General features: G+C 30.1%; 1 protein-coding gene across 1 annotated transcript in view; it reads right to left on the reverse strand.

Annotated features, from left to right (window-relative positions):
• Positions 1 to 7,188: 7,188 nt before the first annotated feature.
• LOC129216349 (zinc finger MYM-type protein 4-like) overlaps positions 7,189 to 22,511 on the reverse strand; it is a 76,435-nt gene continuing 61,112 nt past the window's right edge. The window contains exons 15-18 of the mRNA XM_054850563.1: positions 18,604 to 18,732; positions 13,185 to 13,433; positions 11,952 to 12,057; positions 7,189 to 7,785 (exon numbers count right to left, since the gene is read on the reverse strand). Of these exons, the coding sequence (XP_054706538.1) occupies positions 7,626 to 7,785; positions 11,952 to 12,057; positions 13,185 to 13,433; positions 18,604 to 18,732 (644 nt within the window). The 3' untranslated portion in view covers positions 7,189 to 7,625. The remainder of the gene's footprint in view (positions 7,786 to 11,951; positions 12,058 to 13,184; positions 13,434 to 18,603; positions 18,733 to 22,511) is intronic.

The raw sequence follows: 22,511 nt of genomic DNA on the forward strand, positions 1-22,511 counted from the left end.
TTTTCTAATGTTTTTACTTCAAAACACAACTACTGAATTTAAACTAACACAAAATAAGCTTTCCTGTAAGGTATATTGCACAAAACAACACGTATCTCTCCTGCCTGAAACCGAGTAAACAACCCAAGTAAACAAGTTTGAACAGATCTAAGATTGCCTTCGGGTTGCCAAACACAGGTTAGTTTCGTCAGGGATGCCATGCTTAAAAAATTGCCTCATTGGCGAGAAAAATATTTCAATTTTGTGCAAAAAAATCGGATGTCGCCAAATGGGGGGGGGGGGGTATATCACATCTGTACCCTCTTTGAAATGATATTTGCACTAGGAATTTTAATTTTGCCGAGGAAATTCTAAGCCAAACGAATTACCCAAAGGATCTTCTTTTGCCCCATAATCATATGACAAGGGCGCTGGTGATTTTCTGCATCTCGAAAATCCACCGACCGGCTACCCCAGGTCAGAAACAGGGCTAAGTCAGTCAATCAACTAGCCAAATTTAAAAAGTTTCAAGTTCTGCCATTAGGGAATACAAAGATACTCTCCTGGATTGGCTCAATGTGTTTTTCCTTTTGAGAGCAAAATTTTCCCTGAAGTTTTTCTTAGCTTTTAAATGATATAAAATTAAAACAATATACAGTCGAGTCCCGACTTACGCGAGGGATACGTTCCAAGACATTTCGCTTAAGTTGAAATTTTGCGTTGTGGAAAAGGGTATGTGTAAATACTTTTATAAACTTATCCAATTATTTTAGACGCTTGTAAACAACCCCTTAACTGTTAAAAAACTATTTCGTACCTATACATTACTGTTTCTTACATAAAGAACTGAATGTTTACTAATACTAAAAAAATGTTTTATTCAACGTTAAATACTGCTACAATGCACAAAATCAATGATCAGTTGGAAAGAAAGACATAAAAGTAACCAGTATATGATGCGTACAGTATACAGTAAGAAAAGCTAATGCACTACTGTTGTACTGTCCAGTAATGATATTTGTAACTTAAAAAAATGAAGATGATAATGATTTATGCTGTGTAATCAAACCATTAATCTAATATATTTTTAAACAATTGCTTCACTAAATTTTTTATCACGTACAGCAACACACCTCTTCCCGGTTTCTTTAATTAACAATAAAAAAGCAGCTTCAATTTCCATAATTTTTTGCATTTCACTAAAATATTACTCAGTAAACTTTTACGGGTTCCCTTTTGTTGACTTTTAATTGTATGTATGGAATATGGAAGATTCACTCATACCTAATTGTTGTGCTACCTTCGACGCATTTTTTAGTTGAGATTCAGCTTTTCAAAAGTTTTAGCATCGAGAAGCTTTAGCTTTCCTTTAACTGTCAAAACCTTTTTCTTTTTTCTTTCTATCTTTACAAACTTTATATGAAACTGCACTCTTAGATGTCTTATATTTCATCAACTTTCTCATTTAGAATGAAAAAAATAAACGAAAAATAAGGAGTAGTTATTTGTATAAGCGATGTTTAGACAAGAACGGTGCGGGAACTTCCGCTTTCAGTGATGCAAGATGGATAAAGGTCTATGTTCACAAAAAAAAAAAAAAAAATGTAGCCAATTACAAAGCCAATACTTACACACCACGATTATCCACCGAAAAATTTCGCTTTGTAGGTGAGGAATTCGCTCTAGGTCTAAAATTCTTTACTGTTGAAAAAATCGTGTTATAGCCATTTCACGTAAGTCGGATCGCGTTGTAGCGGAAGTCGACTGTACATTAAAATTAGTTTGTACTATTTAAAAAAATCTTGCAATCAAAATGAATTTTAAAAGTGGCAATGGAAAGTTGATTGGTCGCTCTTCTACTGTGAATTAAATGATATTTTAACTTGAAGACTGCAGGTTCAATATTTAAACTACAGATCAAATATTCGGTTCCGCCAAATTCTTTTATAATTCGGTCATTAATTTAAATTATTTCTTATTAATATTATATTCAGAGTAATTTTAATACAAGAAAAAAGCAATCAGATAACAAATTTAAATATTATTGATTTAAAATTTTTCTTGAATCTTGACAGATTACATCAACCTTATTGTTAAATTTATTCAACTACGGTACAGTAGCCAGAAATAGAAAAACTAAATAAGTCAAGTAGTAATAAATATATAGTCAATTTATTACTGTATTCAACACTAACTTTCTAATTTTTCATATAAAATATGCAGCTGAAAACAATTAAAACTTGGATTTTAAATTTTGCAGTATTTTGATTTCTAAAGTTTTACACCAGGGTTTTCCCAACTAGTTGCTCATGGGCTTCATTTCAGTGGCCCGCGAAGTCTAAAGTAACTTGCACAGTTAGATTTCTTGTAAATTAGCAAGAAATAGTTTTTTAGAAAATCCATATCTATTACTAATGTTGCCTACTAATGAGTACCCTTTTTTCCCATCTATGAAATAAAGATGTACTTCAACAAATTCATATGCATTTTTTACCCGAAATCGTTCAGATTCTGAACAACAGCTTGAGGTGAACATCATGTTCTGTGGTTGCAAACCAAAAACATCCATTGAACAGATCATATATTTTTTGAAAAAATTTCTTTTTTTCTTTAATTTGTAATATGTGTTCATTAATATGTCCAGTATCTCCTCCCCTTCTGAAAAAGTATTTTGGTTTATGACTATAATTATGTTGCAGCCCGCCACTGAACCTTTGGTTTTTGCTGCAGCGCTCAAACACTTAACCAAGTTATTGTACTACATGAAATATTGCTTAAATACAACCTAATTGAAAACAAAGTTAATCATTGTAATCAGAGTTAGATCATCCTTTGCACTTAAAGATATGAAATAAAAATATCTGTCAACATTTAAATTTCATTCCTCAATTTTAATGATAAAATTATTGAACAGTTACTGAAGGGGTTGAGGTAGCAGAAAGTCACTTGAATAAATTGTAATGATATGTTAAGCAATTTAGGTTTGTATTTGTAAGGTAAATTCATGCAAGATTATTTATATCATAACATGTTACCATGACTATCATTTTCTCAAACCACAGGTATGTCAGGAAAAAAATTAATTATCTATTTATGCAGAATTGCAGATAAATTCAAACTAAATTAACCATTTACTATATTATTACTATTACTTTTTGCCTTTGAAATGATTACACTACACTACAAAAAAGAGCTTTTTTTGTCTGCATCCTGGTTTTAATTAGTCAATTCCTATTAATTTTGGGTCAAGAAAAACATATGTTACTATAACGTGGGCTACTTTGGCCCAAATGGAGAAAAAGATACTACGTCCTCTGTCAACACCTTCAGGTCGCAATTTTTTCAACATATTTTGACAGATTCCACAAATGAGTATCCCAAAGTGCTCACTTATGTATAATAAGCAGCTCTATAGCTCTGCTCAAGAAGCAACACTAGTGGTTCTGCATTCCTTGTGCTAACACATACCTTCATCACTTCTCCATATAGAAGCAGTTCTGTATCAGCTAAGATTATTTTTTAAGTACCTATTTATGAGCATTATTTAATACCCTATGCGGTAGTATAGTTGCACTTCTCATTTCTTTTTTTTTAATTTGATAATGACAACATATCTCTTAACCTAAAAATTACGACCTACTTTGGTCCAGCATAAAAACTTGAAAAAATCCACCAGAGAGATTTGGAAAAGTACAGAATAGCTAAAACTAAATCTCTAAACAGGAAACACACAAAAAAACCTAGAATTCTCGGCAACGGATAAAGAAAGAGAGAGATTGCAGACTCAATTCATCAAGACTCAGTTACATGGCTTTCATTATGGAAGATGAAGAGGAATTAAAAGTTGCAGGAGGTTTAGAAAAAGGTTTACCCAGTTGCATCTACCTCTTACAAATGTTAAATTTGTTGGAAAGTTTACGGAATTTTATTACTGTAGAAAGAAATGAACTCAGTTTTTCAAAGATAGATGTTTATGCGAGAGAAGAAGCGAATATTGATAGCATGGAACCCACCAAAAAGTTTTGGAAGTGACCCAAAATTTAGGATCCTTCACTTTACAAATGGTGTTATCTTAATAAATTATTCAATGTCCAAAATAGATGAAAAGATGACTGTTCTCTGTCGGTAATTTCTGAAACAATAACTAGGTATGCACACACATTTAAAAAAAAAATCTTTAAAACAAACATGTGTGACAAACACTTCTAGTAATATATATTTTTCTTTGAAATTTCTATTTTTCCCTATGAGCACATCTTTCTTTGGCTCTAGTTAGTTCTACAATGATTTTAAATATGGGAAACCATTTTGGGCCAAAGTAACCCAAATCCAAGGGTAACATTGGCCCAAATAAAAAACAAGAATAAAGGGTAAAAATTCTTGGAAATAAACTGATCACTGTTTGAATAGTAAATTAAGCTATCTCTAGATGTGTAAAACAAATTTTCACAGCTTGGAAATATGAATAGTTTTAAAATTGAGAAAAAATCCAAAATCTGGGGAAAAGTAGCACGCGTTTACCGTAGTGGATTTATTTATTGTCATCCTGGAGCAAAGGAGAGTAAGAGAGAATATGATTCAGTTGTTTAATTTTATCAAAATGAAAGATGCCAATGGATTAAATTTTTGCATGGAAGCAGGACAAGGGGTCACTGTTTTAAGCTATTTAAGTCTCAGGCTAATCTGAAGTTAGGAAAAATTATTATTTCAGTAGGGTTGTGGGCAGTTGGAATAGCTTACCGGAAGAGGCTGTAATTCATTGGGGATTAATAAACTGACTAGGACCAGCCTAGTTTGTCCTAGCCAGAGCCTGTTGCTACTCATCACATTTGTACTTGTATTTTTTTTCAAGAAAATATGCAGGTCAAATGGTCTTAAAAAATTAATTGTTCTTAAAAAGACATTCACTAGCGGAGATAGAGAGTGGGAACCCTGTTTAATATATTGCATAAAGGTTAACTGTTTTTTTCCCCCATTTATTTCTTTTGCTTACTAGTTCAAAGTTGACTAATTTCCAAATAATATATGATGTTTGCGTTATGGTGATACATTGATGATGGATCATTGTGAATCAATGTTATAGTCAGAATTAAATAACAATCGCAAATACCTTATTTTGTTGAGTAAAATTTATTTATAAACAAAATATAGACAAAAAATCACATTGCAAGAAATATAATTTTGCTCACAAACGAATAGTTAAATCATTTTCAGAGAAATCTTATTTTCAAAACCTTACATAGAACCTAACTTCAATAAATAATATTCATGTTTAACATCCTATAAATTATATTCATGTCATTAATTTATGACAAAAACCAAAAAAAAAAAAAAAAAAAAACAATAATAATAAAACTATATATCTTTTTAAAAAATAATAAAGTTGAAAATGATTGAATTTCAAATTTAACAAAGCTATATACAGATAAATGAGTGGAAAATATTTCTGGTAAAAAACGATTTGATTTTGAACAGTACTTAAACATCTTGGTGCTGACCTTGACACAATGATTAAAATGAGCAAATACAATGAGATTGATCAACTCATAATTACAAGATTATTTCGATGTAATGTTTGGTGAAAAACGAAGTTTATAAGTACATGATGTCTATGTTAACAACTACATTAAAATTCATACAATACATCAAAAATTTGTCATTTCACATACATTGCCTTAAGTTCATTTCTTTAACTGTGCGTTTGATTTTTAGAGCTTTACATTTTTGTTAAAACAGCACATTTATTCAAAAATACAAATGAATTTCAAAAACATTTTAAATGAAAACGTTTTATGTGTACTAGCTACATGATTAGTCTTGATCACAACTCAAAAACAATAGTATTATGTTTTAAATAAAATAACATCTTCCTCTGTTTCTGCAGAAATTGAAAGTTGCATACATAAAATAATAATAATAATTTTTAAAAAAGCAAATTTTCATATCTATCATTTTTTGTGATATAACTCTAATTTTAAAAGGAGTTGAGAATGTTTCTAGATATGTATAAAATTACGAAATTTTATATTCATCCTTTTTTTTTTTTTTTTGGAGAAGAGAGGGATGTACAATCTTTAATATTTTTTACACAACCTTACTTTATTCCATTAGATGGATAAAAACAAAAGGAAAACATACTTTTAAAGTTGTATTTCATTTTTTTAGAGAACTTCAAAGTATCAAATTCTACATAAAAATATAACAAAAAAGAAAAGAAAAAAAATATATTTTTTTCAAAGGTCAAAACTATTTTGGAATATTTTTCTTCTTGTTTCAAAAGTTAAAACAACATAAAAAACTTATATCAGAAAAACAGATTTGTTAATATTCAATGGCATTTTTCTTGGCAACTTAACTTTAAATTATCTGGCAGAACATATATCAGAAAAACAGATTTGTTAATATTTAATGGCATTTCTCTTGGCAACTTAACTTTAAATTATCTGGCAGAACATGGACTAGTGCAGTTACTTTAAAAATCAGTGACACTCTTCTCATGAATACAAAGATTAGCTTTAAATTAGATTTTGAAAATATTTTCGAAAAATTTGTCTTTTAATAGTCACAGGAGTCATAGTTGCTTTTCAACCTCATCAAATGAGCAGTTTGATTTTCATTCTTAAGTTTCCTTAAATATTTCTCATGATCCCAGGTTTTTCAAAATGTTCAATTCATTAACTTATTTTAGGTAGATTTTTTAACAGAACCTTGTAAAGTAGACCAACATGTCCCATGCCCTGCCCATAGTATGTTGGTCGGCATTATTCAAACTTCTGTTACAATTTTTATGATAATTACCCGATGTTGTAACTAACTTATTTTCTTTTGTGTTTAGAATGAAAAACATAGGGGGATTTAAAGATTAATATAACATACTAATTCACACCAAATATTAAATTGACCAACTTGTCATCACTATGCCAAAACCTTCTAAATTTTTGCAAGAATCAGCACAACTTAAGCCTTTATCAACTTCACTGCTGCTACTGCTAGAACATTTTTTTCCAATTCTTCTAAAATGTTTTTGTTTCTGAAGTCTCTTAAAAGTGGACCGACATACCTCAGATTCTTGGTCTGAAAAAATGCTATGTTTTTTTTTTCCCTTTATGACAAAATAAAGAAAGTACAAAGAATTGTGAACTAAAATATAACTTATTTTAGGATTCAATTATTACTTCAATCTTAATGAAATCTGCTTTTAAAAAATAATCTTGCTTCTGAAAATTACCTAGCACTGCTGAAATATCACTTTCTGAGATAAAATTTATTCAAAATAACAGGACCATATGATTTCATCATAAGACTAGTAGTACTATTAAATGCTGTTTGTTGGTCATAAATAATAATAATAATAAAAAATACTATTGAAATAATTGAGATCAGTCCAACGTTCCCCTAGATCCAACAAGCCCTCCCACTACTCATGAAAAGCATTAGGAATACTGCTGTAAAATTTACTTAACTTGTCAATAAATGTGTTTTGTAGCGGAAATACAATAACAAAACAAATAAACAAAATATACATCAATTAGTAAAACTGCAAGAAAAAGTTATTGTCACTCTACACATTCTTGACGAATCATTATGACTGAAGGAAACACCGAAAAATTGTTTTTGCAACAAATGAATGATAAAATATAAATATATTATTTATATATTCCTTTAACAAACTTTATCCTTTGAATCATTTTTGCAATAACCTCTTGGCCAAGGGGCTGCGTTGAATACCAAACTGGACTGTCAGGTACACAAGATCTTTCTGGATAAAGGTAAAATATATCATTTCTTGCCTTGACGCTTTCTGGACTGCAAGTAAATAAATAATTTTTAGAATAAGTGATTGTGCTTATTTATGTGCATAAAAGGTATACTTTTTTGTTTTATAATTTCTTATTTTGGGTGGGTTTGTCATTAAGATAAGTGTGTAACTTCAATATTCAGCATAGGTTGCGCAGGAAATGTAGATAACAATACAGTTACACTCTGTTAATACAACCACAGTTAATACAAAATCACAGCTAAAACGAGCATTTTTTAAATTAAGTTTGGTTTACTATCGAACTACATTAAAAATGTCATGGATATCACGTTGAACAAAAAGAAGATTTTGGTTAAGAGAAACAAAACTTCTGACTTTTCACAGAAAAATTTCCTGATTGAGAAATTTTCTTCCCCCCCCCCCCCCCGATACTTTGTGTCATTGCAGAAAGCTCATCATGCATTCTTAATCCTTTGAATAACTTCCTACTCATCTTTTAGTTATGAAGTGGTGACAGCTATTTTACCTTTTCCATATGGCACTGAAAATTTTAACTGACAACGACTGCAGTCCATGCAGCCCCCATGTATTCCTTTCTCATTGTCCCTGAGTTCAAGCTTGGTAGCTTTCAAGGGGGTAGGAGGTGCTCTGGACTGCATTGGGCTGGGCTATTGTTAGAGCCAAGGCATTTCCCCCCTATTGCTATTCTGAGAATGAAATGATTGAAACTCATACTGTTGCTGTTTACACTTGAACAGCTAGGTCTACTTAGGAGTAAAACAGTTTATCTTTTCATTTGGGTAGTACCACCTGACCTTTTCCTCTGTTCCATTGTCACCTTTCTCGGAATAGGTTCTTCAATTATCGCTTACAATTTAACACAATAAAAATGCCTGTCCCACATAGTTTCTTTTCCCCTAACATCAATAAGGCAGGTTATTTCGTGTTGCAACTTAGCTTATCTTTTCTGGTTCATGAAAGAAAAAAAATCTGTATTATTTTTCTGACAATCTATGTTTCTTTTAATTAAATGCTGCTTTTTCTGGGAATCCTTTACAAATCAATGGTGGGTGGCATAAAAAGAAAAGCACTATCATCTTGTGATACCTCAGACACATTGCATGACTAGCAATGTATTGTGTTACATAACAAATACATAGTAAATCATACAGATGCATTTTTTTCCTCCCCATTTTACATGCTCACGGTTGTTACGAATAATGGCTAATAAAAACATTTTTGACATTTCGTATTAACTGAGTTAACTGTAGTTAGTTTAATCAATTATTTTTATAACTGTAATTTTTCTATGAAGATGACTAGAGTACCTTGTTTACTTTCTTTTGTACAAAAAATATACAGAAAAAGTAATTGTATTCCTGAAAATTTTCAATTTGAAATTTTTTAAACAAATACACACATTTTGACTTTTTTTTTTTTTTTTTTGAAATTTTCTGTGTGTATATGTGAACACGTTTTTGTGTTCTAAATCAAAATGTAATGCATGGAACCAAATGAAAGTTGGTACACATAAGATTGGTGCTGATTAGTTTTTGGAAATAATCTCTTCAGGATAGCACAGATGTATGCATTTCTTGTTAAGTATGACAGCTACATCTGATAGGAACTCGAACTGGTTAAGTTTTGGCTTTGCCCCAAATTGATTCAATGAAGAGGCACAACCAAATGTCTTTCATATTAAGTTCAACTGATAATACATAGCAAAATGCAAGGATTCAATATATATATATATATACATACATACAGATAGAACTTAATGGGAACAGGTGGACTGCAGGTGGGAAGTAATGCTGATTATGCTTAAATTCCCCTTTTATAATTTTGGAAAATAGTATTCACATGAAAAATGCGAAACAAAGTTTAATGATGGCCATAACATACTAGTTTAATTGCATTTTTGAACTGGAAACTAAACAAAGAAGAAAAGAGACATGATGGATTCAAATTTTATTTGCTACCAAGTGTGCATTTTCAAAGATGTTCAACAAGTTTTCTTTCAAGAAGTAAAAAAGTGCAGTTAATATCATTTATTGAGTCACAAGTTTGTAATTATGATGACGAATCACTTGTGCAATGGTTGAAGAGATTATAAAAAAAATATTTATAAGAGAAAGAGGTGAAGAAGTGATAAGATCAAAATGCCAATTGAAGAATAAAATATGGATGCTGTTTGTATATGAATTGTCAAAATGAAATCAAACCACAACGAATACCAATGTAACGAAATATCAGTTTCAAAAAAATATATTTACAGTCGCAATATAATTTTCATTACAATGCTTGAATTCCATTACAATGAAATTCTCATTACAATTAATTAAACTTGCAGTCCCTTGAAGTTTGTTGCAACAGGATTTCTACATATGCTACGGGATCTATAACTTTGTTCACTAGTTTCATAAGAATGTAACACAAATTATAAAGGTTTCCTGCCAAATTTTGTTTTATCTTATTGAAAACAATATAGTAGGGTAACGGCGCCAGTAACAGACAAGGGTCCAGTAACAGACAGCCATAAATTTGGATTTAAATAATAAGAATTTTAGTTGGGTAAAACTGATGTTGCTGTGACCTATAAATATGGTGCAACTACCTATTGTTATCAGAGTGAATTTTATGAGCCTGTTGGTATTTACAAGGCAGTAGTGGAAGGTTAAGAACAGACACATGTTCCACATTCATTTGAATTAAATAAGGTTTTAGTGCTAAAAATAAAGAACTTCTTCACATTTTGAAGAGAAAAAGGGAATTTTGTCCATTACTTATCCTTTCCTTATCCTATCTGTTACTGGGTATCATAAGATTTTTCGGTGTCTGTTACTGGGGGTGGGACGTTTTTTTTTGAAATTGAGCAAATAAAAAATGGAATTAACTAATTCAGAGGATCCAGAAGCAACCAAATGTTAGATGAGATGTAGTAGCAGAGAGAAAAATAGTTTAAAAAGTTTTAATTAAAGGGCTCAGTAAATTGAGTTAACCTGAGAGCAATGTCTTAAGCTTACCTGTTACTGGTGTGGTTACCCAATTAGTTTTTGTGTTCACCTACAGATTTTACAACATGTTTTATGGGATTTTTCTGGATAATCCTGTTTTTTTTTTTGCTGTCTTGGGTCTTGTCTGGAGTTGCAAAAATGTCTGGGGTTTCGAGAATTTTATGACTGGCAAGAACATTTCAATTAAAAATTTGGACATAGATGTTAAATAGAAATTTTCTAGTCTAATTTACAATAAGGTGTATAAGTTGTTAATGAAATTATAAAATACTCCATAAATATTGATGATCTTGTCGATGACGTTCATTGCTGAGCCAGATAATTCAAAAACAAAAGCTAGGTTGTATTCAAGTTCTGATCAAGTACTGCAATACCAAGTACAGTTACAGAGAGGTGGTAACCTATTTTTAAGGAGTTCCAAAGATTTGTAACTTTGTGAACCAAAATTTCCAAAACAATTGAGTTTGCAATATGCTTGCTCAGAATGTTTGTTCCAGTTGAAAGAGTATTTTCAACTATGAGCAACATTTGGACTGCAGAAAAAGGCAGATTTCTGGTTCCTACAGTTAACCATATGCCAATTGTTAAAATTAATTCAGAACTTTTTTGTTGCAAGTCTTTAGATGAAATTAAACAAAATAAGTTTGAAAAAGTTTGTTAGTAAAAAATACTGAGCCACTCCACATAATTTTTTGAGTGCATATAATATTTTAATAAAATTTTAAGGCTTACATGTGGTTTCAGTTCTTTTTTTTTTTTTTTTTTTCTTAAAGGGAAAATCATCACAAGCTTTAAAAACCAGAAATGCAGTCATAACAAGTTTATCAAAATTACAGTTGGGGTTGGACCCATAAAGATATAGTAAGCCTACTAATATCTTGACTTAAAATGGAAAGATTTTTAAAAAATACATCCTTGTTTTCCGTATTTACAGTGAAAGCATTTTTCCACTCATATTTCATAATTAAAAGATAACAATACAGTGCTATAGAAAAGTGTACTAATACAATTTTTGTTTTTCTGAATGTGTTCTTTCTTTTGATCCTTTGATAATATTAAAGCATGCATTCAATAAAAAAGTACAAAAACATATGAATGCATGCTACATACTTCTTGCTATCATAACTGTTGACAAGCAAATCAGTTCTGGACACATAACATACAAAATGCATTAACTAAATAAATATCTTAATAAATACCATTTTGACAGGTAAAATTCATATAATTTAACTGGACATCTTAAAGCATCTGTGCTCTCAACTTGTTCATAGACATCGATTTCACTACTTGAACATCTGGAATAATCTGAAAAAAATATATAGATTACAACATCATGTATGAACAAAAATAAAAAATCTCAAAAAAGAAGTAAAAATTAAAAAGTTTTAGTATGGCACATAGAAAGTGACAAAGCTGCTTGTATACTATAGAAAATTTACTGAACAAGGTGCTCTTTTAACATTCTGAAATTTGACTTAGAAATTCAAATCTTAAAATATGTATAAATGTTTTACAAAAGAGATGACTCCAAGAAATATACAAGGAAAAGTGATATTACAGAAAGAATTGTTTTTAATAAACAATAAATGAAAGAACAAAACTAATTAACGGTTTATAGACTAATGCATTTATGCCATGCATAGTAGTTTACTTCACTTCTCTATTATTCAAAAACAATTGCAATGTTTGGTTTTCTTTTAGTTCATCTGTGTTATTGACTAAAAATAGAACAGGACGTTAATGATTGAAATAACGGCTAAACTTGTTCAAGTTACACAAATCCTGCCATAAAAAGTATACTAAAAATATGCCGAACATATTTAGTACTATTATAAAGTAAATGACAATGAAAATAAATTAATTTTAGGAGGGGGGGGGGGGGAATGTACTGTTTATTCGTGAAAAAATAAAAAGATTAGTAATGTAAAATTTACCAAGAAAATTTACATTATCACCCCCCCCCCCCAAACAAGTAGTTAAATAAAATGTTCTGCTTATATATGGCAAACATGCATGTTTTTAAATTGTAATTAATTTACGGATTGCAGCCATATACAAATATTTTTATGAGACAAAACTCTTCAAAATTTATAGTGCCAACTCTCTAGATTTGTTCAGGAATCTCCCGAATTTTGGTGGAAACAATTAAATTCCCTAAAAAGGGATTTTTTAAATTTATTAGAAACAAAATCCCAATAGTAAATTGATGCTCTGGACAAATTACTTCTCATGGTTTATCAGAAAATCTAGCATAACATGGCTCCTGAAAGACTATTTCCGAACGAATGATTCACCAAGATATTTTTTCAGTTGCCTGAGGTACCCGGAGCCCAGGATTTTTCGGGCATACACAATTTAAATTAATAAATGAAGAATGATACATTATGTAAAAGAGATCACAAAAGACTTTTACTGTCACATGCTTTATATACCTCTATTTATTGGAGGGTAGTAACGAAGGACTTTTTTTCCTTCTTCTGCTGCATGATGAGAGTCAAAATCCCGAACTTTGATCTTCGTAACATGTGTAAATGAGAACCGAAAATGATCTTCGACTTTTCTTAGTTTGAAATACTTAGTGTTGAAATACATCAATGTATTCAGAAGAACGTGAGGGGAATGAGCTCCAAGTTGCTTTGCTTCCCATAAATATTCTTCGTGAATCGATGATGGCATAATTCCTAAAATAATGGAAAACGTAATTTTAGTACAAACAATCATCAGGACAGTTGTCCAATTACTCATAAAAATTCAAGTAAATGTAATTTTAGAAGATAAGTAGAATTTTAGAGTTACTTACTACATTTACCTCAACTTATATATGTTACAGCAAAAACTTGAAAGTCGTTTATGTACATATTAAGTAGCTAGTATGCAGATTAACTGATTTATTCTGTTGATGTGTAGAATCTACAGTTCTCTTCGATTTACCTAGGTAATTCAAAGTGTTACCAATTTTTAGATTGATGACACTTTCAATTACTTATAGGTAAGCATAATTCACTAAATGTTTTGCAAATTCATTTCCTTAATTGTAATAACATTTAAAACCGATTGATTCTTAGTATTCATGTTTTTTGATTGATAAATGATTTTATCAAATAACCTGTTTATCTTGATTCTTAAGATATTAAAATAATAATAACAACAACAATAATAATACTGATAATATGTTGATTTCCTAAATTGTAATAATATTTTAACCTGTTTGATTCTTCTTGTATAGAGTTTTAATTAATGGTTAATAGTTGATTCTGGCAACGGATCTGTTGAGACTCTGTTGTTTATTTTAAAAGCTAGATCCTTTAGATATCAAAACAAAATGGTAGAATGTTAATTTAAGCTTACAGAAATGTTACTTACATTCCAGCAAAGATTTTATTTTCACTTTATTGAGTGCACAGTAGATAATGTGAATATTTTTTTGGTAATTTGCAGATTTAAAAAATAATATGGAAAATAAAACAATTTTTGGCTCTCTAAGATGTCACCTGAATTAATCAGTGCGTTACATAGATAATCTGTAGGATAACTGATTACTACATTTTAGCGTAACATATACACAGCCTAGATCAGTTGTTAGCTACTTTTTTTTTTTTATTGGGTCATTTTTCCAAAAAAAAAAAAAAAAAAAATTGAAACATTTTTTTTTTTTTTTTGCTTTATGCATTATCTTATGATACTGAAAATAAAAACATTACATAGATAGTATAATCCAATATAAACATTCTAATCATTATATTAGTATCTGAACCCAAAATCCAAGAGTAAAGTAAAAGGAACTTTCTCTATTGAAGAAAATTTGGAAGGAAGTGATGCCCCAATGTGTAGCTATAGTGCTAAAGAATTTTCATCAGGGTCCTCAAGTTATCTTCTTAGAGCCTAGAATTTTTCTACATACATATAACTAAATTTTAACTGTCAATTTACTCTGCGTCCATATTTTTCAATTTCAAGAAAATTGAAATATAGCAGGTATAAAAATTTGTCCACTATTTAACCAGGCTTTGTTATGAAATTGAACATAAAATCATTTGCTTCAAACTTTCTAAATTTGTGGTCAATTTTAAGTAGTGTCTTTTTTTTTTTTTTTTTGGCTTGTCTTGCACAGTGCAGCTACTGACAGCCAACTGCCAAGGTTGTTTCACCAAACTAAAAGCATGCACTTTTATTCATTGGCAAAAATATGTTTTAAAATACATTATTTTCAAAATGAACATTTTGGAAATTTGTTTTGAAATTAACAATACACAAAGAAAGAACATTGTATTTTATAATAAAATTTGCATTGAAACACTATTTTTATTTTTGACAGTAAATTTGAGCCTTCAAAAAAAAAAAAAAAAAAGGTGGGAAATTCTCACTTTTTTTTCCATGGGGCAAAGTAAAAAATAAAATATTTTTCTAATGAAATATTGTCTGTTTGATTATAAAACATATGTTTGATCAAAAGAATCTGTAAATAAAAGGTTGAATGAATAAATGAAAGATAATGAAACAAAAAACAAATAATTAAATTAATGAATCAATTAATGTAAGAAAAATAAATGAGCGAGTAAAAGAATGAACGAATAAGAAAATAAGTGAATGAATAAATGTTAGTGAACTACTAAGTGAATGAATGCAAATGAATTAATTCGTAAATGAAAACGTAAGTGATTTATATTAAATGATTGAGTGAGTAAATGAAACAAACTATTTCACTTTGCCCTATTCACTTTGCACCGTATGTACTTGACTAATTGTACAATTTATTTAAAATACAAATAAGCTCAATATTAATTAAATTTTTGCTACATTGAATATTAGGAGGTCTCAATTAATATTTAAAATGTTAAGAATAAGTACTTTATCATTTAATGGTAACAAAAATAATTTTTTACTTACAACAAAATATTACAATATGAGCATCAATTTTTTAATGTTGTCTGTATCCCCAAAAGCTTTAATCTTTGACGGTATTTTTTTCCTGACTGGAATAGACTACATATGGTACTACATAGTTAAAATAATACCAGATAGGTGAAGCTAAAAGCAAGGTAAATATTTCACCATTCCACTTTGCCCCATGTTCCCCTACTATTGATTGTAATTAAAAATTGTTAAATGCGTCATTGAAATGTTCAGTGGCAGATTTACTGTGTTGCAAATTCAAAGGGCCCTCAAAACATAGGGGCCCTGAAGTGATCATCATACATGTTTATCAAACTCTGATTATTAGAGTGATGGACTAAAGAGCCCCCATAAGTACAATATTGATGGGCCCCAAAACCTGTAAATCCGATACTGTTCCCGGTGGGTTACTAGGTGATCCATGGGTCGTAAGTTCCAAACCATTGGCAGAGCTGCAGAGAGTCAAAGCAGGCAGGTCGAAGGGCATCCCCCCCCCCCATAAAACTTAAACTACTCTGATTACAAGCTAGGACTATAGTTCCTAACTACGTTGGCATGGCCTCTTACTGGACCAGGCCACCAGTGTAGTGTAGAATAGATTCCAGTTTCTTGAAGTTAATGCAAGAGTGACCATGAGGGGGAGGGGGGAGTTATGGCGCAAGGTGTGCTACTGAAATTTCTAGAAGGCTCAATTTTTAAAGGTTTTCATTTTTGCGAAGACTTGTTCCTGGGGGGAGCACTCCATAGCATTTGAGAGGGTGCACCCTCACTCTTGAGTGGGGAGACAGAGGCTTGGAACTCCTAGTTAATGAAGTAACCTTGCCAGCTATGGATTTATGAACCAATGACAATACTTTAGTTATTGATAATCATACAAGAAGTGCATTACAAAACAATAGCCACAAGATGTACGCTTATCTATCGTAAAATTTGAATAAGAACATTTTTAACAAGTCTTAAAAATGTACCTATTTACCTTAACAGGAAAGCAAATTAATAAAAAAAATTACTACATTCCCAACTGAAAAAAATGTTATAAATAACTTAAAAATTAATTCTATCACATACATATTATTTCAAGTATTAAAGTTATTCAAATCAACTAATATACAGCCCTTCAATGTCAACAATCCTACAATGTTAAGGTTTTTGAGTAAAAAAAAAAGGCACAAAAGTAAATTGCTTTCTGCAGTGCACATCATTTTGTAATGATAATGACTTAATACTTTATTGCATTTATAGCAGTAAGAGAAAATATGAAATTTATAATACAAATGTGCAGTTGTTCAATGTTGAATAATAAACATTTCTTTCCTAAGGATAAAGATAAAGCCAAATTTGTTTTTTAAGAAACCAACCAACATTATTTCAAAGGAAAATCAAATATGAATTATTCAATTGTTGACTGTATACAACTTTTCAGTTGCTTGTCATCAGTGTTTTTTTTTTTTAAGTTATTGGAGTTGTACTCCACGTTTTGACAATTTCAATGCATTGCTCATTTTAGCAGTTGTGGGAAGTGGTTGAACATCAAAGAAAATTTTCATCTGAATAGTCAGTTTTCTGGTAACAATCTGGCAACCTTCCGATTACGTGATATTTTGATTGATTTCCACTCATGACCCGGAACTCTTAAGATGTGATATCAGAGGAACTTGTAATCATTTTTCAATTTCTTGGTAAACATAAACTGCAATTGCATTAAGCGGACACTACTGTATTTAATACTGTATTAGTGCTAAGTTAAATTTTAACTTATTGAATGTGAACATTCAAATACAGGTTTAAAAGCGTTTTAAACAAATACAAATGATTGTAATTCAGTCACATAAATGTTGACATATCGTTTTAGGCCAGCCTTACTTGAAAATAAAATAATGTGCATTTCTTTTCTTTTTTTTGGTTAAGAAATTTTTTTTCAACTAAAGATTCATTAAATTTATATTAATGCATAAATGTCTTTTAGGTCTGCAATGGCATCTTGCTTAAGTCTTTATAAGTACTAGATAGCTCTACGACAGTGGTCGGCAACCTTTGTTTGAACTTGGTCATTTTTCTTTATTTGTTACAAAAAGTTTTACTAGTGGGTTGCATCGTTTCTATTTTAAATTAAACGCTGAAAATAACAACATTATGCACATGAAGTAGTCAAATATAAGTATACCAGTATGCCTTAATTATTTTAGGTCTTCCATGATCCTTTTTCATTATCCTTATAAGGTTTGAGATATTAAGTTTGTATTTTGCTGCAAACACATGCTTTTAATTTTCATTAATCTGTTTCATGGTCATTTGAGAATATACTTCACAAAGGGGGAAAAAATAACTTGTTTACATGAGTAGCTGAATCTAAAAGCTGATAGTAAAGTGCAATTGTGCTGACTTCATGGAAGAAAATGAGGAAGAAATGGATGCCCAAAACACACAGTTATCATGCTTAAGTGATTTTCATGGGTCTTCAAGAAAGCGCTTTGATTTAGACTGTTCATATTATGGAGCTTTTGAAGTCCATTAACTTCATATGCAGATTTTCAATGGGCATATTTAAAGCACTGAAATGTTTAGTAATATAAGTTAATTTGGCTGCTTTTGATCACACGACTAGAAAGAAGCATTAGCTAAATGATTATTTGACTCGTTTTATATTTTAAAGAGCATTGTCTTTTAACTAATTTTACTCAAAGTAGTGTCAGAAACCTCAAAATTGTTCACTGGATCACTTAAATTTTTCAAGTGGGTCATAAAATGCCTGCAGGCCATAGCTTGTTTACCAAGTTTCAGTGTATTTCTGAATATCAGTCAAACCAGATAAAAGTGTCATAGTCATTAGAAGGCATTTCATCATTTTTCATTATTTTTGGCTACACAGTATCTAGTGGAATTTAGTTCCCTTGCAAAAAACAAAATTCATTCAAATTTCTTATTTTTTTTTCTTTTTGTTCAATTTTTGTTTCTTACTTTTTTCAATTGCTTGTTGTTGCTCTTCTTCATCAAGCTTTCTTTTTTTCTTTTCATATTCATCAGGCCTTCTTTTTTCCTTCTCTCTTTCAGTGGCTTTTGTTGGGGCTTCTTTTTCTGCAGCACAAGCTGAAACACTTTTTGTTAGAATTCAAAAGCTTTGGTCTTAAAGGAACAGGGAGAATACCTCCATGATTTCTTACAGTACAGTTAATATATCTTAGGGTAATTACTGCTGTTTCAGACAGATGTTGACAGCTCATTGAAAATACATTATAGAAACGAAAAAAGTGCTCCACATCAGAATTACCATAAAGCAGAGTTTTACAGTTTTTCATGAGATTCACATATTAGGGATTTGTTTTTGTTCCTGGTAAGTAACTCTTCTTATTGAGAATCTTCTTGCTACAAAATATCAATTCTTGGTTCATTCAGATCACATCCAAACTTTTTTAATGTAATTCCTCAACATCACTATCTAAATTGTAAAGCAGTCACTCCTGCGCTATATCATTTTTAGTGCTACTCTTTAATTTAAAAAATGCCAAACTTATACTTTAAGTTTAACAACATTTTTTTAGCACTAAGAATCAGAGAATGATGAACTTCTAAATCTAATCTAAATATTTTCAGTTCTATATAAAATAAAGACACAATGGAGACTAAGTAAATCTTATTAGTCATTAAAATTTTTAAATTTTCTCTTGGTGATTCAACAGCTTAAGTATCAGCTTTTTTTTAACAGTTAATAATTACATCTCATAACAATTACAGTAGATGCAACTTTCAATTGGTTGGTTGGTTTATTTAATTTTAATGGCGCAAGAGCCCTTGAGGGCTATACTGCGCAAAACGATTTTTTATTATATACTATTTATTTTTCATTCAAGAATACAGTCAGGAAAAAGTAAGAGTAAACATATTTTGAAGTAAAAGGCATTAAACTTCAAATGATTAAAAATATACAGTTGTTAAAAACAGGTAAACATTTAGAAAAATAGATGAAACTATATCTTGAAAAAAAAATTTTTTTTGAAAAATACAAAAAGGACAAACTCACATAATGACAATACAAAAACTAAATTAAAAAGGAGAAATCGATCTCCTGGAGGAAGGAATATAAATTGAACTTTCAATTGTGAACAAATTTCAATTTCTATATCTGAATTTTGTCATCTGGTATGAACCATACTAAGCTCTTGAAGCGACAGGATTAGAAGACATGCCTGTCAAAAGGAATTAAATTAAAAAGAAAATAGGAAAATTTTAATTATTTTTAAAGTTTTTTTTTCCTCCTTTTTCAATTTTTAAACAAGAAAACTTTTGCTTTTTAGTTAAAATCAACCTTAATTTCTACCATTCTTTATTTTTATGTTTGTTGCTTTTGTAGCGAATTGTAAAATTTTTTATTGGTTTTAAAATTATATTGAATAAAATTGACACATAAATGAATTCTGCTTCAATGTATTTAAAAGACAGATGTACTTGATCTTACAACACTTGAAAGACTATATCTAAAATGATCTGGGAAATGTGTTTAGACTTTTAAACTTAGGTTTTAATGTGAATAAACATACATTTTATTTGTTTACTTTAACAAAACTTAATAAATGGCAGGAATGTAAAAATTCTTGTAAAGGATATGGAAAGATTGTGCAAAAAAGAAAAAATAAGAACAAATGAATTACTAGGCATGAAAGAAGAAAGTAAGCTTAGTCATTATTTTCTTAACTTTAGAGTCTAAAAATCAGACTGTCTATAAATGTGATGCTATTTTTGCACTAACAAAACTTCTCCCTCCCCCCTTCTCCTGCTCTTTATCCACAATTCACAGAAAAAGAAATTGTGATTCCCATTTGAAAATCGTGGTTTTTTTGGATTTTTGCAACCGCTTTTCAAATTTGTTATTTTTCTGGAGTGGTGGGCATCCTGCAGAAAATCAGAAAATACTCAAGAATAAAAAAGTTAAGTTAGAACATGCATGAAAAAAAAAGGAAACACAGGAAGTTTTTAAAAAAGAGGAAAAAATTGGAAGTCTGAGGTACCTGAAAATATTATGAATATATGTATTGGAAAGGGTTCAAATGTGAGCTACAAGGCTAATAAATGGACTTTCTCATTTAGACTACAATTCCATGCTTAGAATGCTAATAATGTACAGGCTTGAGCAAAGAAAAAACCGAGGGACATGATTCAGTTGTTTAAATTTATTAAAATGAAAGATGTTATGGGGCTAAAGTTTAGCACTGAAAACAGGACAAGGAGTCATTGTTTTAAGCTATTTAAATCTCAGGCTAACATAGATATTAGGAAAAATTATTATTTTAGCAGGTTAATGGAACCTTGGAACAGCTTATTGGAAGAGGTGGTAATGAGCAAGGGAGTAGATAGTTTTAAGAGGACCATTGACAGAGCCCAATACAGACTGATTTTGCTACCGTTTTTCGGTACCTTCACAAAAATCTTGTTTTGAAATCGGTACTTTCACAAAAATCAAGTAATAAAATCAGTAGCTTCAAAAAAAACATTGAAAATTGCACAAAAATTTGCATTTTAAAATATAAAATTTGTTTCTCTATTTAAAACAAAATTTACTCAAAAAATAAAATTCTAAGCAGGTTTATATGAACAATCGCTTAAATAGCAACCTTTTTGTAGTATTTGAACTAATTTTTAGCTGTTTCTTGCCAAAGTGTATTTATGCAATATTATCGCAATCTTTTAACACTTGTTTTGGGGAACTATTTCTCTCATAATTTCCTATATTGTACACAGTACATAGCCTATTAAGCTGGAATTACGATGGTATTTTTCGTACTTCTTAGACTATTCCCCAAAAAACGAAACCTGTTAAAAATAATACTAGATGACATTTACGCTTTTGGAACTAAAATTTCACTTATTCTACTTCTCGCTTACAAAAACTAGGATGCCTCTAAAAATTCACAAAAACAATGCTGATAAAAAAATAAAAAAAAAAACTTCACAAAAATAGAATGATGCAGTACTTTCACAAAAATAGGTAGCCAGAAAAAGATCCTGGATTGGCCCCTGATTGATCTTCACTGGGGATTGTAAATTGACTAGGACCAGCCTAGCTGGGCTCAGAGCCTGTTGCTGGTTGTACTTTTGTTTTAGTATTCTTGTGAGAACCATAAAAAAATAATAATAATAAATATTTTGCAGAATTAAAAGTACTTTTAAAATGATGAAGCCGAACTGATTGCAAGGAAGGAAGAGGAAGATATGTTTTAATAATATTATAAAGAGAGTTTGTATTCTAAATTTCTAACTAAACATCTTTTTTACTAAATTTCTGAAATACTGTCGATAGATTTATTAATACAATACCAAAAAAACATACACCATAAAAAAGTTTTCAATTTAAATTTGATAAATAATTTATGATTATCTTTTAATAACATTCTTTAATTTCATCATCAGTTATTGTCATATTATTTACAAATATATGTATCAGGGCTCTCAGCAGAAATAAGACTCAAAACTAGTTGATAAGATGTCCATTTTTCTTTAAAAAGTGACCCATTTTCTTTTTAAAGAGACTTCTAAGTAACTTTGCATGCACATTTATAATAAGAATTGGTTTGGCATATTATATTCCCCCCCCCCCCTCCCATTGAAATTCTTTAATTCTACTGAGTGGTCAAAAAGTATAGATCAAATTTTCCCCCTAAAAATATGAGGATAGAAAAACACTGCTTTGAAAACGTTTCTGTTCAAAAAGACAAGCTCTAAAAGTGCCTGTTCTAAATTGTACTGGTAGATGTCACTAAACAAAATATCTATTTCAATTCCAAGTAGACTTTTTCCATAAAAATTGTTTTGTTCAAAAATCATTTCATCCAGTGCCATAATCAACTAGAAACGACAGTTTTTACCATTATGTC

The sequence above is a fragment of the Uloborus diversus genome, chromosome 2, assembly GCF_026930045.1.
Source record: "Uloborus diversus isolate 005 chromosome 2, Udiv.v.3.1, whole genome shotgun sequence".
Classification (NCBI taxonomy): Eukaryota; Metazoa; Arthropoda; class Arachnida; order Araneae; family Uloboridae; genus Uloborus; species Uloborus diversus.